Source organism: Heloderma suspectum, chromosome 1, assembly GCF_057233095.1.
Source record: "Heloderma suspectum isolate Gila_16-S chromosome 1, 16-S_ref, whole genome shotgun sequence".
NCBI lineage: Eukaryota > Metazoa > Chordata > Lepidosauria > Squamata > Helodermatidae > Heloderma > Heloderma suspectum.
In genome coordinates this window covers 224,265,108-224,282,026 of record NC_139458.1, presented here as the reverse complement: position 1 = coordinate 224,282,026, position 16,919 = coordinate 224,265,108, and the positions used below count along the sequence as shown (strand labels likewise).

Below are 16,919 nucleotides of genomic sequence, written 5' to 3'. Positions count from 1 at the left end.
CTACTATCTAAGGATGGCAAAATGAAAACAGACGACAAAGAAAAGGCAGAAGTGCTCAATTCCTACTTTGGCTCAGTCTTCTCCCGAAAGAGGGTCTATGACCCCACTGGCAAAGGCAAAGTACAGGCTGAAGGGTCAGGATTGCAGCTTGAGATCGATAGGCATATGGTCAAGGAACACCTCATTACTTTGAATGAGTTCAAATCTCCAGGGCCAGATGAACTGCACCCTAGAGTAATAAAGGAACTGGTGGAAGAACTCTCAGAACCGCTGCCTATTCTCTTTGAGAAATCATGGAGGACGGGGGAAGTGCCAGATGACTGGAGGAGGGCTAATGTTGTCCCTATCTTCAAAAAGGGCTAAAAGGAGGAACCTGGGAACTACAAACCAGTCAGTCTGACATTAATCCTTGGAAAAATTCTGGAGCACATTATAATAGGGATGTACGAAAGTCACTTACCTTTCCGCGGATTATGTTCATGGTGGGGGGGAGGCATTCCATCCCTCCCCCCGGAATCCTCGACAGGGGGGAGGCGATCTGGTCCTCCCACCCAGAATCCTTGATGGCCGGCTGTGCTCTGCAGCAGCTCCGCGGAGCATCTGGCCACGCCCAGGCCAGAGCCGTCTGCAGCCGGATTTCCGGCTGCGGAGGGTTCTGGGAAAAAAAACACCCGTGTACACAAATGGCGGCAGCTACAGCCGCCGCCATTTGCGTTCCTTATTTTTGGCCGTCTTAATCTACATAAATATTTATGTAGACTATGACGGCGAAAATAAAGGGGAACGCAAATAGCGTAGCAGGCGCTATTTGCATCCCTTTTTGATTCACCGTTTTAGCCTATGTAAATATTTACGTAGGCTAAAACGGCGAATGAAAAAGGGACGCAAATAGCGCCCGCTATGCTATTTGCATTCCCCTTTATTTTCGCCGTCATAGTCTACATAAATATTTACGTAGATTAAGACTGCCAAAAATAAGGAACGCAGATGACGGCGGCCGTAGCTGCCACCATTTGCGTAAGTGGTTTTTTTTTAAAAAAAAACCAGCCATGATAGGCTACATAAATCTTTACGTAGCCTATCACGTTGTTGTTGTTGTTTTTACAAGACAAGACTGCAAATGGCGGCGGCGGCAGCCGGGTGGAAGACCAGCCACTGCTGCCGCAGCTGCCGCCGTCCGAAACATCTGCCCCAGGTAAGTCTCGTCCCGGGGGGGATCCGTGGGGGCGGTGGGGGGGGCAGGCCGTTCTGCCACAGATTTCGTGGGGCCGAATGCACTGGCATTCGGCCTCACCGAGATCCGTGGCGGAATTCTCTGACATCCATACATTATAAAGCAATCCATCTGTAAGCACTTTGAAAACAATGCAGTGATTACTCGAAGCCAACATGGATTTGACAAGAACAAATCCTGCCAGATGAATCTGATCTCATGTTTTGATCAGGTAACCTCTCTTGTGGACTGTGGGAATGTTGTGGACATAATATACCTGCTGGTGATGTACGAAACACTTACCTGGTTTCGTCCAGGGACATCCGCAGTGGGGGGGAGGCGCTCCATCCCTCTGCCCGAAATCCTCGATGGGGGGGGAGGTGACCCATTCCTCCTCCCCCGGAATCCTGCCCGGCCAGCTCTGCTCTGCGGCCAGGCTGCGGAGCTGCCGGCCAAGCCAACCCGCAGCAGGGCCTCCAGCCGCTGCTGGGCTGCTGTGGACGCAAATGGCGTCCTGAGTAGGGGATGCCATTTGCATCCCTATGGTAGCCTGTGATAGGCTACGTAAATATTTACGTAGCCTATCACGGCTAAAGCGGGGACGCAAATGGCGTCCCCTATGCCATTTGCGTTCCCATTTTCTCTGTGATAGGCTACGTAAATACTTACGTAGCCTATGACAGCTAAAACAGGAAAGCAGAGCGGAATCTCTAAATCCCTGCAGAGCGGAGCCGGCCAGCCAAACTTGCGGGGGGGAGGGACAGAGCGCCTCCCCCTGGCCAGAATTTCGGGGGGAGGGACGGAGTGCTTCCCCCCCACCACAAATGTCACCCTTCGAAAAGGGTGACATTTTCGTACATCCTTTCGTACATCCCTAGAAATTGCAAGGAAGCAGATTTCAGCTAGGAATGAGGAGAAACTCAGGATGAGGAGAGGTGTTTGGCAGTGGAACAGATTGACTCAGAAGGTGGTGGGTTCTCCTTCACAGGAGGTATTAAGCCAAGGTTGGATGGCCATCTGTCAGGGATGCTCATGCTGTAGGTAGGGATGTCGTGGGCACCCGAATGGGTCCAGGAGTCCATCAGGCACCCACCCACCTGCGACCCACAGACTGCGCCTGCTGAAACGCTGTCCTCACTCACCCCTTGCTCACATCCTCCCGGACTCAACGCAATCGGTCCAGAGTACCTGCCATTTTCCTGCCTTTGTTGTCTGTGCAAAAAGGGAGTTTTTAAAAAATGTGCATATTTAAATATGCGCAGTTTGGGGCCAGGAAAGCTTAATGTGTGCTATATTAGAAGTATAATGCCTCTAATATGGCACATACTAAGCTTTCCTGGCCCCAAACGGTACATACTTCAATATGCACATTTTTTTACACTTCCTTTTTGCACAGACAACAAAGGCAGGAAAATGACGGGTGCTCATCGTACGGGATCGTGGTGAGTCCAGGCAACTCACTGAGCTCATGGGCAGCCCGAGTGTGGGTCTGGGGGGGCACGGCCAGGGGCTGTGCTTCCACGGGCACCCGGAGAACCCGAGCTGGGGTGGGTTCTCACATCCCTGGCTGTAGGTGCACCCTGCAGTGCAGAACCTGCACTGAGCCTTGGACTAGATGATCTCCAGCACCCTTTCCAACTCTATGCTTCTATGATTCTATATTAAGCACCCAGTCTTTATTGGGAAGGAAGTTCTACATGGTTCAAATGGGACTTATTTTTATCGTATAATTAGGATAACAGCCTTAAGGGTGCAACTACATGTGACACTGAGAGATCTGCTATCAGATCTCCTCCTCCTTTTTTCAAAGTTTAGTAGCAGCTATAGGAAGCCCTGGATCTGACTTGGACAGCAGTCCTGGGGCATGTGTGTTTAAACCAGGGAGGAAGAACGTTGTTGTGGTCTGTGTGTGTGTGTGTGTGTGTAGGTGAATTGCCACCCACTGGGCGCTCTGCAGGCTGGAGGACGTTGGTGGGCATGGCCACACTCACCATCATCAGTGGGCATGGCCATACCCACTGAAGTTATTCCCCACCTGCATATTTTGCTTTTCTCCATGCTGGCGAAGGCACAGAGTTCCGTGCCTCTCAGCACACAGGGAGGGACTTGGCTGGTGCTGGATCAGCCTCTGGAGCGGCATGCAAAGCCAGGGACTTTGCCTGCATTGGGAAGATCGCACTTCCTGGTGCCAGACGAGTCCCATGCCACCCACATCCCCATTGATATTTCCAATCTGAGATAGCCCCACTCCCTGGAGGAACCCAAGGACACTCTGTTGGCTGGATGCAGAACCTCCATGGGCTGGATTAGGCCTGTGGGACAGAGGTTCTGGTTTAAAACCTTCCTCTTATTTTGCATCCATTATGAAAATAGGCTCCTCCTCAAAGCTGCTATTTGCCCTGCAAGGAAAAGCTTATATGGCACCCGTATGTTTGCCCCGTCAGGACAAAAAACTTCAGCATGGCAATTTGCCATGGGAAAACAGCACAGGGGAAAGGATTAACACACATAGCCCAGTGCCACGGACCTGCTCCTTCCCCTGCCCCCATGGCTGCTATGAAACTGTACAAAAGACACAGTGGTGGATTTGATCTCCAATGTTACATCTTGTTTGACCCAAAGCATGATGTATTAATAGAACATAAGGGTAGATTCTCACAGCCATATTATCCACATGGTGATTTTGATTTCCATACACCAACTTCGCTGTACCATTGTATGCAATCATATGGACAATGTCACCAATGATTATTATCACTGCCTGCCTGCAAGTGTTCACCCTAAGACTTGCAACAGGCAAAGCGAGTTATTTACACCATAAAGCAGGCAAACTCAGATGCACAAATTGACTTTCTGTAAGATGTAATGAACAGAAGGAAAGGAAGGCAGAATGCAAGGGAAGACAATACCTTCTTAGCATCAGTAGGCAGGTCATCACTGGATGAGCTCATTTCTGGTTTGGACTCTTCATTCTTCTTTCCCTCTTCTTCTTCTTCAGATGAAACTGCTTTGTCACTGATGTTACTTGCCAGCGCTTCTAGTTTTCTCTTCAGTTCCTTCTCTTCTATGCTAGGATCAGTTTGAGACTCAGGAGCCAAAGGCTAGAAGAATAAAAGCAAGAAATACTCAGCTGTATGAACTGGTTTGCTTTACCAAACTGTTCGAATACTTCAGTGGGTGCCTTCTAGGGCTGGCTAGAAACAGGGATTCTATGAAAAAATCATGAAATTGGGTGAGTGATTTGTCTAGGATGGGTTGGGATTTATTTCCAAAGATAAGTCTGTGAGACTGTGCAATGCTGATCTTTAGAAAAACACGTATTAGTGGTATGGTCAATTGTGATGGTACCAGAATTATTGCTAGTTAATTCTGCTAACACTGGTACTACATGAAGTTGTATTATGGGATATAAATGACTGCTTGTTATTAATTGTATGGTATGTACAGATTCTAGTGGAAATTCTAGTGGAATTTCTCTTACACCCTTACCCTGACTTGGGGCAGCAGCTAATGACTTAGGACAGATTCTGACTGCAGAGCAATAATATGTTGGGATACAAAATCCATGTGGGATTTATAGTAAAAATCTGTGAGAAACAAACCAGTTTCTTGTCCACTTGCACCCTAGAAAGATCTCTTGTAAAATCCACATGATTATGTCTTTCTGATATAACTGGCTTTCACTGTGGATATTCCATAGCAAAAGGAAAACATTACCTTTACATCAGAAATTCAGAGATTTCATAGTGAAAGAAAAACATTACCCTTAAATAATTCCTTAAATTACAATTCAGTTTTCTGCCTATATTAAAAACAAGCCTGATAATTAGGGATGTTAGAGAATTCCACCACGGAACCCAGGGGGGCCGAATTCCAGTGAATTCGGCCCCCTGGAATCCATGGCGGAATGGAGCAACCCGCCCCACCACCCTGCGAAAGCCCCCCGGAACGGAGCCTACCTGGCAGCGGCTCCAGCTGCGGCTTTGGCTCCAGCAGTGGCTCCAGCAGAGCCGAATTTCAGGGGAAGGGATGGAGCGCCTCCCCCCCACCGCGGATGTCCCTGGACAAAACCAGGTAAGTGTTTTGTACATCTCTACTGATAATACAACCAAAGGGCAACATACAACACGGAGGGACCAATCCTATGGCCGTTAGTCATTGGCTAGACGTCCATAGGATAGGTTGGTTTCCGGGAACTAACCTCAGAGCCCGTGCTCCGAGATCGGTTCCTGGAGACCCGACCTCCCCCCACCCCCCGCGCTGCCTCACAACCAGCTCGGAATGGCCCTGCGCTCCGCGCTCAGAAGAGGAGCACAGAGCAGCAAAAATGGAGCATTTGGGGGGGCATTCCGGGGCGGGGAAGGTGGAACTGCCACCGTGACACATCCTATGTGTCATCCGGCAGCCGCTTCCCCCGCTCTGCCTTCCCGTGGCTAGACTGTCGAAATCGGCTGTCTAGCCACAAATGCAAGGCAGCTGAAGCATGGAGGGGATGATCCCCTCTGTGCTTCTCCTGCCCTGCATTGGATAGGCGGTTGCCTCCAAGTTTAGAGGCAGCCGCCCATCCCCATAGGATTGTGCCCTAAAATGGTGTTGTTATTTTGCATTTTCTGCATCTGTAGTAGGTACATAAAATCTTCATTGACTAGAACGTTCATTCTCTTCTGTTTTCTAAGCCACACATTAACAATGCTCACATCTGCACATTGATTCTGTACATGACACACTCAAAGACACTTTTGAGGCGAAGCAGGGGAAGCAGCTGCCAGATGACACATAGGATGTGTCAAATGTGAAAATGCCCCATATAAAAAAAGCACAGGCACATTTCACTTTAATGTCCTTCAAAAGAGTAATTTATTTATATTTTACTTGGTATACAGCTTTAAAAAGCCCTCGGAGAGGCTTACAACTTATAACATTAATACAATATTCAACTGCAACAGTAAAAACCATACATTAAAAAAGAAAAGCAGCATATTATAATAAACATCACAGTAGTCATATATTTCCAATGAAGTCACAAATACCAATTTTCTGCGGCCCTGTTGAACTTCCGAAGGGAGGTAGTGCCATGAGACAGACAGCACTACAGGAAAGGCCACAGTGCCGGCCAAGCTCACCTCAGACAAGGGTCCACCGGGTGACCTTGCCAGGGTTCTGGATTGCATGAGGAGCCTGAGAGGGGTGCAGTCAGCTCCCCGCTCCAAACCTTTTCTTTCAACGCAGGTGGCAAGACTGGGCAATGGTAATGGGATGGAGGGGACATGGCCAGCAAGCACAGTCCCGTTCTCCCTCTCACATGATTCTAATTGCGTGAGGACTGAATGCCCCAGAAGTGCTCTTGTCTATCTGTGGAAAAGGTCTCCATTCCACACTTTACCTCTTCTGAGTGAACCAGGATCTTTTCCTCAAGACGGTTCAGCATGTGTTCGGTAGGTGACATGCGTTTGTTCAGTTCAAGTATCTAGAGAGAAGAAAGAAGATAGCATAGGATAGAGCCCACCACCACCATTTTCTTAGCAGTTAAGGAAGAAATATAGAATAGCTCCTACCACCTTTGCCTTTAGAAGGAGGCGTCAGCAGGTTCCCACTTCCAGCCACTGCAATAAAATGGCAGTACTGCTAATTTAAATAATTCATTTTAAATCATTCAGAAATAACAAAGAAAGCCTCATAATATTACTGGAATAACCTATTAGATTTTAAAGGATTAAGAATTTGGGGGTTTTTTACATGTTTTTTATATATGCAGACTCATCACCTATCTGAGCTAATAGCAATATTATGAGCTGGGGGTGGGGCCTGGATTTAAATTTCAGTTCATTCATGAACTTTTATATTTTAACCTGTTCTCTGTTTGGAAAGTAAGAAAAGTAACAAGCCATCTCATGTGCTTATGGTGGAAATAAATGAGGTGAATAGTATAAAGTATTTCACACTCTAAATGTGCTACTGATATTACTGATTTAATTAATACCAGATTATTCAAAGGCAGTATTTTTGTAGTCTCTTAACATGACGGCTAGGAACTTAACTTCCCAAAAACCAAAGACCAAAGATCAACGGAAAAGTAACTGCAAGAAAAGGCTACTGTATGATTTGTGGCTTCTTCTTCCCATTTCCATAGGCTTTACTTTGTTGTGGGAAGTTTTTTCTTTTCTTTTCTTTTCTTTTCTTTTCTTTACCTAACTCATGTCACAGATGATCCATATGCAGTTGATGAATCAGGATATTAGTATTTTATTGAATACTGTTACTCAGATGAAGGTGTTAAGAGAGAGCATACTACCAACATTGGAATGATCTACGTAATAGTAAGTTTACTATGCCAGAATATGGGCATTTTGTGTAACAGTGAATGCAAATCACATGCTCAAATTTAAAAGTACCAATCTTGCATTAACTGAGAGGTTCATACAATGTTCATGACAGGGCTTAAGGGGGAAAATGAGGTAATGGAATGGACCTGGACTTGTTCCATCCGCAGTTGAACAACAAAGTTATTTATTTGTCAAGTGGGAAGGCTGAACAGACAGACTGTACAAATTCAACTCCCAATACTTTCTGAAGTGATAATTGTACATGAAATCTGAGTGCATGCCTCTGCTTTTCAGGATGGAGGCAGCACAGTAAACTGCCACCTGGGAAGGCAACATCAAATATAAGCCTTGTTGTTACAAACAGAGATTGATAAACATGAATTTGGTGCTTTGCTGGCAAAAAAAATCCTACAGCTCCTAGCATCCTCCAGCCAAGCCAGCATGACTGGCTGTGGCATGCTGGGAGTTGTAGAACTTTCCCCCCCTATCTAAATAGGCATAGGATTGCACCCTAAGTCAATTCATTCACGCATATTTTATCATTGAAGTCGTTAAGATTTATATGTCTATAGCTTTCCAAGGTCTCATGCCAAACACTTTCCCGGCCTTGTTACGCAAGTTCTGGGGCCTTCTGCATATAGAAAACTGATATGGAAGTTATTTAGGCTGATAATAACAAGAACTAAAGGCTATAAACTGAACATTAACAAATTTAGTTTGGAAATCAGGACGTTTCTATTAGTGGTCTAAAGTTAGGAAAGAGGTTTCTTAGCACAGTTGTAGGGTATCTTGTCACTTGTAATCACCATCCTTAGTTGGCATCAATGGAAGAAAAGCAGGGTTTTTGTCTGTGTACATACCTATGAGCCACATTTTCTTCCCCCTGTCCTGGCTTAGGATCCTTGCCAGAGATGAAGTGAAACATGGCACAATTCTATCAAGGGAGGGGAGTCATGTCTGTGACAACAGGATATGCTAAAGCACCTCAATACACTGAGAAGCAATTCTTTCTTTTTGAATAGATAAGAGATCTGGTAATTTGATCACAGTTCTCCCACATCACGCCTGATCTAACCACAAGGACTTACAGATGATATTCCACGGAATACTTTTGTTGATAAAGAGTACTTTTCTCTATCCCAAGCGTCTACCACCTCAAAATGCCCCAGGAATAGCTCTAACCACACTAGCTAGCTATGAAGTGAGCTGACTTTGAGTGTTACCACACACACAGCCAGAAAAAGAATAGGAGATATAGCGTGCTCACTATGTAGTTGGAACTGACAAACAATTGGTTCCCCATATGGCTGGTTCACCATGTGGGATGCTTGTTTGCAGTGACCACATAGTGCATATTCAACTATCTCTACCCTGACAGAGGAATTAAAGTGAGGAAGGAAAAGGAAAATGTACTTCTCCTTCAAGCGTATTCATACAATTACTCCTGAAGGGTTTGTTTGCATAAAAATACTACCCAGGGCTTCTGTCTATGACAGAGTTAGAGGATGGTTACAATGTAGAAACAAAGACAGGGAGGAACCAATCCAAGAAACAAAAGAGGCAAAACCTCAAAGGTGGACAAGACAATGACCAGAGTACACCCAAACCAGAACCTCCCTCAGCGATATCCAACAGACAGTAGGTTACCAAGATTCCAAATTCATCTCCTAAGAAGGGAATGAAGATGCTTTTCCCACAGAAAACCTTGGCAGAAATGTCTGAGGTTCTCCAAATTGCTACATTTGAGGTTTGAAATGCAAGCTAAGAGAAGGCTGGAATCCAGCAGGGAAGAAAACACAACACCTAGTCTCTAAAAAAAATCCAGGCTGAACAGTACACTTTGGCAGTAGATTCAAAGCCTTGTGGGGAAGACCGCCTGACTCTTAATGGGCTAGCACAAGCCACTAACCCTCCCTGAACAAGTCTTCCCCTCCTGGAAATCCTTGTTCTTCTGCAGGCTTCCCAATTCGACCACATCTTCTCAGGGCCTCTTATGGGAAAAGGACTGACAAGGCGAATGGCTCTTGTCTGAAAGAGGCTGCCTGCTTTGAGAGATAAACTATGGAGTAACATCTAGCAGATCAAATGGATCAGGCAGCAGCACTCAGTCCTTGTGGAATCTGGGCACAGGATGATAGGAAGCTTGGACAGGAACTGCATCCCTGGGGCCTATTAAAATTTGCACTATGAGGGAAAATCACAGAAAAACAAAAGAACAGTGTTTTTTTAGACCTGCACTAATGCTGTAACATCCTTTATGCTACTGCAAGAGGATTTTATTTAAAATTTTACCTTCCTGGTTATTTTTTAAAATCTTCTTAAGCATGTTACCTATATTGCATTTAATTAGTTAGGATACTGGCTAATGGAGAGACATGGGGTGTGTTTCCACACTATCGGCTTCACTTTGTTTGCAACTTTGTTGCGATGTTTCCCCAATCGCATCTATTCCTTTTCCTGTTTCCACAGTCCTTAAAGACCCGGCTTATCATCGCTGTAGCCTGGGGCTCTGTGCTGTTTCCACTGAGTTCTAATCGAATTATTTCCATGATGGCTGGGTGGAGTCTGAGTGGGGTCTGGGTTGGGTCTGATTACCTCATCCATGTTCCTGCCTCCTCAGCCGTGTTTCCAGGACAACAGAAGGAGAAGCTAACGGAGGAGTACCAGATTTTTTTTAAAGGAATCAGTTTTGCTGTGGAGAGAGGCTTCCCCCTCTCCCCCCGTTTCTCCTTTTCCCTGAAAGTCCAGATGCACCTGCATTTCAGGAGTAAACCTCATTGAGCACAATGAGAGTTACTTCTGAGTAGACACACATGCTTGTGCTGAGAAATGAGGGGACACAAAGAGGGAAAGTAGCCCCCATTTTAACCCACAGGACCTCACTGACCACAATGGGAGTTACTTCTGACAGGACAGTAATGGGTTTGTTGGGGAAAAGCCAGCAGTAAACACAAAGACAGAAACCAGCCCCCATTGTAACCCACAGGGTATCTATAAGGAGGCTGTGAAGTACTTTCTTCCTAAGGCAATGAATCGGAGCCTCATAATCCCACTTGGTTGCTTAATCGCACTTAAGGAATTGGGCTTTAAAGTGTGCCATTTCAATTGAGGGGGAATCTCTGTAAGTTCAGATGTGGGCATTCAAAGGCAAGCCTCATCGACCGCAATGAAAGTTACTTCTGAGGAGACACTAATGGGTTTCTTGTAGGGATGTATGAAACTCACTTATCTTTTCTCAGAATCTCGATGGGGGGGAGATCTTGATGGCTGTCACTCCACCCAGAACCCTCGACGGGGGGGAGGCGATCCGGTCCTCCCCCCGGGATCCTTGATGGCCAGCTCCGCTCCGCGGCCAGGCCACAGAGCAGCCAGCCAGGGCCATCCGCAGCCGGAGTTCCGGCCGTGGATGGGCTGCTGCGGATGCAAATGGCGGCTGCCGTAGCAGCTGCCATTTGCATGCAGCCAGGCAGACATGATAGGCTATGTAAGTATTTACGTAGCCTATCACGGCTACCCCCCCAAAAAACCCCTAGCGTACGGAAATGGCGGCAGCTACAGCGGCCGCCATTTGCGTTCCCTATTTTTCGCCATTTTATCCTACATAAATATTTACACAGGCAATTACAGCGAAAAAAAGGGAACCACAAATAGTGTAGTAGGTGCTATTTGCATTTCTTTTTCGCCGTAAAAGCCTAAGTAAATATTTACGTAGGATAAAACGGCGGGGGAAAAAAGAACGCAAATAGCGCCCACTACGCTATTTGCAGTTCCCTTTTTTTTGGCCGTAATTGCCTACGTAAATATTTACGTAGGCTAGAACAGCGAAAAATAGGGAACGCAAATGGCGGCTGCCATAGCTGCCGCCATTTGCGTACGCTGTTTTTTTTGGGGGGGGGGTTAGGAGTTAGCCGTGATAGGCTATGTAAATTCTTACATAGCCTATCACAGCTAGAAGGACGGCAATGGTGGCCGCATCAGCCCAGCCACGGCCGGCCAGACCAGCCACCGGAGGCGCTGCCGCCACCACCGGAACCGCCGCTGCCACCGCTGCATCCACCGCATCTGCCCTAGGTAAGTTCCATCCTAGGGGATTCCGTGGGGGGGGGGCAGGAGGCCATTCCGCCATGGATTCCGGAGGGCCGGATTCTAAAGAATCTGGCCTCACTGGAATCCGTGGAGGAATTCTCTGCCATCCCTAGTTTCTTGTGGGAAAGAGATGGAAACCAGTTCCCATTTTAACGCACAGGATCTCTACACCATGCTTAATCGCAATTAGGGAATTAAGGGCTTTGATATGTGCCGTGTCAATTGAGGGGCTTCTCTGTTACTTCTCTGGTCACTGAGAGGGCAAGCCTCATTCAACACAGTGGGAGAAAACACCTGTCAGGGTGGGAACTGAGCCAATAGAACCCCAGAGCAGTTCTGATTCTGAGGAGGAACAGCAATCTGTGGGAGAGGAGCGTGCTCATCTCTCACAGGCACAGCAGCTGGCAGAGATTCTTCCTGCTGGCATTCCTTGGAGAGACAGTGACCCTGGCAGCAAGAGAGTGTGGGAGGGGGGCTTGCTGGATGCTCGATGCCGACGCAGGGAGCAATGACAGATGGAGGGCGCAGAAAGGAGGCGTAGCGCTCGTTTGGCGCGCAAGCAACGGTCGTGTCCCGAGGTCCCAAGGGAAAGAGGACGGACCTCTCCCTAGCCCATAAGTTCAGGGTCTTCCCGTGATTCTCCTTCAAACGGGGACCAACTACGTAACCTGGAGCTTAGGCTACTCTGCTATCTTTCCCCAGTGCTGTTCCTTGCTTAGTCGCTGGTGATTAGAATCTGAAAGAGTCATTAAGTTGTAAAAGGATTAAAGCCTTGAAAAGAATCCTTTTTTCTGTGTCCGGAGTTGGCTATTGGAGTAGACTGTAAGAGGCAGCTAGGGCGCTCCTGACAGCTTTATCCCCGTTCCTCCTTTTTTTCTCTCTCTCTCTCTTCTCCTCCTGCCGAATGGAGGGTGCCAGGGACCCGGCAGTGCAAGCTCTGGCACAAGAGAACCAGATCCTCCATGATCAAGTGGCTCAACTGACGACTGCCGTACAGAATCTGCAAGCTGCAGTTCAACCCCCGCCACCTCCGATACCCACCCCCCCGCCGCAAGTGCCCGGTGGCTTTGCCAGAGAAGTTTTCTGGGGAGAAAGGACTTTTTCAGATTTTCCGGGCCCAATCGGAGCTGTACATGCACCTTCGACCTGAGGATTTCCTGACGGAACAGGTTCGTGTGGGATTCATCATTAACCTACTTTCAGGTGTGGCAGCTTCTTCTCGCTAATGACTTCTTCTCGCTAATGACCCCCTGCTCGGGGACTATCAAGGTTTCATGACAGCGATGGCCAGATTTTTTGGTGACCCCCTGCGCATGCAGATGGCTTCTCGGGAGATTCGCTGCCTCAGGCAGGGCAAGGACTCAGTTTCCAGCTACGCGACAACTTTTCGCTTGCTGATGCAGGATTTACAGTGGAATGATGCTGCGCTGGTGGCTCAGTTTTTGGACAGTTTGAACAATGAGACCTTGGATGACTTGTTGGCGCACACGCCTAGCCCGCCTACTTTGGAGGACTTCATCCAGACCTGCCTCCAGATAGATAGTCAGCTGGAGGGGCGCCGGCAGACCCGGCGGGGTGATGGGGGCTGAGATTTTCCTCCTCCCATTCCCCATTTCCTGGCCCGTCCCCCACCCCCTGCCCCTGTGGTGGGGGCGGAGGGGACCCTGATGCAGCTGGGAGCTACCTGAGCCCCACTGCCTCTGGAGGAGCTAGAGCAGCAGCGTGCAGAGCTCCGATGCTTTCAGTGTGGAAAGCTGGGACATTTCTCCAAAACCTGCCATGCTAGACCCGCAGTCCCACTGCCTCCCCCTCCTCTCCTTCCTCCTCCTCCTCATACCCAGGCCTGACTAGGCTGCCCCCCAAGCCTATTGGGGGTCTCCAGTGTGAGGGGTCAGTTCCCCACCAGGTGGGTGCCTTCCACAACCCCCCCACCCTCCCATCTGCTATTGCATGTTCACCTCCACTCCTCCCAGTGGGGTGGGGTGGAGGCCCTAGCTTTAGTGGACTCTGGGGCTACGACCGGTTTCATGGATGAAATGTTGGCTCTCTTCCACAAGATTCCTACCCTGCCTTTTCCTGCCCCCTTGGCAGTGGAGACCATCGATGGGTGTCCTCTTTCTTCGGGTGTGGTGACCCGGATTACAGCTCCGCTCACTCTGCACGCCCAGTCCCACGTTGAGCAGATTCAGTTTCACTTGGCCAAGGTTCCCCAATACCCTATCGTGCTGGGTGTTTCCTGGCTCTCTAAGCATAATCCTCAGATTTCTTGGGGGCTTCAGCAAGTGGAGTTTGCGTCTCCCTACTGCCAGGAGCATTGCCTCCCGACCGAGGTGCCAGTCCCAGCCCAGGCCTTAACCCTTTCCTCCCCCTCCTCATCTGCTTCTGGCAGTTCTTCAGCTACCGTGATCCTCCCAGAGAAGTATGCAGCTTTTCGGGATGTTTTTGACAAGAAGGAGGCCAACCAGCTTCCCCCCCCCCCCGGCTGCCCTTTTGACTGTGCCATTAACCTCATTCCTGGGGTTATTCCTGAGGTTAATGACCATTAACCGGTCATTCCTGGCCGGCTGTATTCAATGTCCGAGCCGGAACTTCGAGCTCTGTGGGAGTTTTTGGACACAAACCTCAGACGTGGCTTCATTCGCCCCTTCTCCTCCACCGCCTGCGCCCCTACCATGTTTGTGTCCAAAAAATCAGGAGAACTCCATACAGTGCATGATTTCAGAGCATTGAATTTGATCTTGATCCCTGACAAGTACCTCCTCCCCCTCATACCGGAGATGCTGGAGCGCCTGGGGCGAGCCAAGATTTTCACAAAGTTGGACCTGTGTGGCACCTACAATCTGATTCGCATCCGGGAGGGGGATGAGTGGAAGACCTGTTTTGGCACCCGGTATGGAGCGTATGAATACTTAGTGATGCCATTTGGGCTCGCCTGTGCCCCCCCCCCCACGTTTTCACATTTTATGAATGCCATCTTCCAGGACTATTTGGACACTTTCCTCACTGTGTATCTCAATGATTTACTTATATTTTCTGAGGACCCCCACGCCCATCAGCACCATGTCTCCGTCGTCCTCCAGCGCCTCCGCGAGCACCATCTGGAGAATGTGCATGTGAGAATGTTTCTCAGCTGGAGAAATGTGCGTTTGACCTAACCTCTTTGGACTTTCTTGGCTACATTATCTCAGCTGACGGTATCAGGATGGATCCTGCAAAGGTCCAGACTGTCCTCTCCTGGCAGGCTCCATCCACCAAGAAGGACTTGCAATGTTTTCTGGGGTTTGCAAATTTTTACAGAAAGTTCCTGCCCAGCTTTGCTCAGCTGACATTTCCTCTCACGGACCTCCTTAAGGGCAGGAAATCTCCTTTTCATTGGACGGCATCTGCCCAACAGGCTTTTGAGGAACTTAAGAAGCTTTTTAGTTCTGAGATGATCCTGTTACATCCCGACCCAAGGAAGCCTTTTGTAGTGCAAACTGATGCCTCTGACTTTGCGGTGGGGGTGGTGCTTTTTCAGCCAGATTGGGCGGGCTGCGGTTTGCAACCCTGTGCCTACCACTCCAGGAAGATGAACATGTCTGAGAAGAATTATACCATCTGGGAGAAGGAACTGTTGGCCATCAAGTCAAGGAGGGGACACAGCACCCAGTCGAAGTTAGAACCGACCATCGCAACCTGAAACATCTTCAGACAGCCCATACCTTAAACCAGCGGTGGATTAGGTGGTCACTTTTTTTTTCCCGGTTCCACCTTAAGATTTGCCATGTGAAGGCCTCTGGATGTACGAAAATCATTTACCTTTTTGCGGAATTTTTTGTGGTGGGGGGAGAGGCACTCTGTCCCTCCCCCCGGAATCCTCGATGGGGGGGAGGCAATCCGGTCCTCACCCCCAGAATCCTGCCTGGCCGGCTCCGCTCCGCGTCGGCTCCATGGAGCAGCTGGCCAGGGCCGTCCGCAGCTGGATTTCCAGCCACGAACGGGCTGCTGTGGACTCAAATGGTGGCTGCTGTAGCGGCCGCCATTTGCGTCCAGCCAGGCTGCCATGATAGGCTACGTAAGTATTTACGTAGCCTATCATGGCAAACCCCCCCAAATGGTGTACGCAAATGGCAGCGGCTATGGCAGCTGCCATTTGCGTTCCCTATTTTTCACCATTTTAGCCTATGTAAATATTTACGTAGGCTATTACAGTGAACCCCTTCATGGATCACTGCCTTGTTGTGGTGAAGGGGCTTGCGTAACTCAGTGAAGCCATAAGCTATGCCATGCAGGGCCACCCAAGATGGACAGGTCATGGCAGAGAGTTCTGACAAAATGTGGTCCACTGGAGAAGGAAATGGCAACCCACTCCAGTATTCTTGCCAAGAAAACCCTGTGGAATGTATCACAAAGCTAAAAGAGATGATGCCGGAAGATGAGCCCCTCAGGTCGGAAGATGTCCAATATACTACTGGGGAAGAGCAGAGGGTATTTCCAAGTAGTGCCAGAAAGAGTGAAGTGGGTGGGCCAAAGCCGAAAGGACATTCAGCTGTGGATGTGTCTGGTGGTTAGGGGTGGACGAAAGTCACTTACCTTTTCTCGCAGCTTGTTCGCGGTGGGGGGGAGCGCTTCGCTGCTCCCCGCGCGAAATTCAGGCCGGGGGGGAGGCTTCCCGCCTCGCCCGGCCGAAATTCAGGCCGGGGAGGAGGCTTGCTGCCTCGCTTGGCCTCGAACACGAAAGTAAAAAAAAAAAAAAAAAAGTCCCCTGATAGGCTACATGACGATTCACGTAGCCTATCATGGCTAGATCTGCAAAGTCAGCCGTGATAGGCTACGTGAATCATCACGTAGCCTATCACGGGTGACTTTAAAAAAAAAAAAAAGCGCGTACGCGAATGGCGGCCCACATAGGGAGCCGCCATTCTCGTTCCTTATTTAGTTGCTGTAGTCTACGTAAATGTTTACGTAGACTACGGTGAAAATAAGGGCAACGCAAATAGCGTTGCCCTTATTTTCACCGTAGTCTACGTAAACATTTACGTAGACTACAGCGACCAAATAAGGAACGGGATTGGCGGCTCCCTATGGGGGCCGCCATTATCCGTACACACTTTTTTTTTTTTTAAAGTCACCCGTGATAGGCTACGTGACGATTCACGTAGCCTATCACGGCTGACTTTGCAAATCTAGCCGTGATAGGCTACGTGAATCGTCACGTAGCCTATCAGGGGACTTTTTTTTTTTTCTTTTATTGCATTGGCGGCTGCCGCTCCCGCCCTGCTCGAACACCGGACGAACCGCCAGCCGGACCCGCCGCC

At 48.7% G+C, this 16,919-nt stretch overlaps 1 protein-coding gene across 6 annotated transcripts in view; it reads right to left on the bottom strand.

Annotated features, from left to right (window-relative positions):
• Positions 1-16,919, bottom strand: part of MLPH (melanophilin) — a 147,225-nt gene that overhangs the window by 40,565 nt on the left and 89,741 nt on the right. For all 6 annotated transcript variants that reach the window (XM_084820314.1, XM_084820304.1, XM_084820288.1 and 3 more), the window contains one exon: positions 4,123-4,314. In XM_084820314.1, coding sequence (XP_084676440.1) covers positions 4,123-4,314 — 192 coding nt within the window. The remainder of the gene's footprint in view (positions 1-4,122; positions 4,315-16,919) is intronic.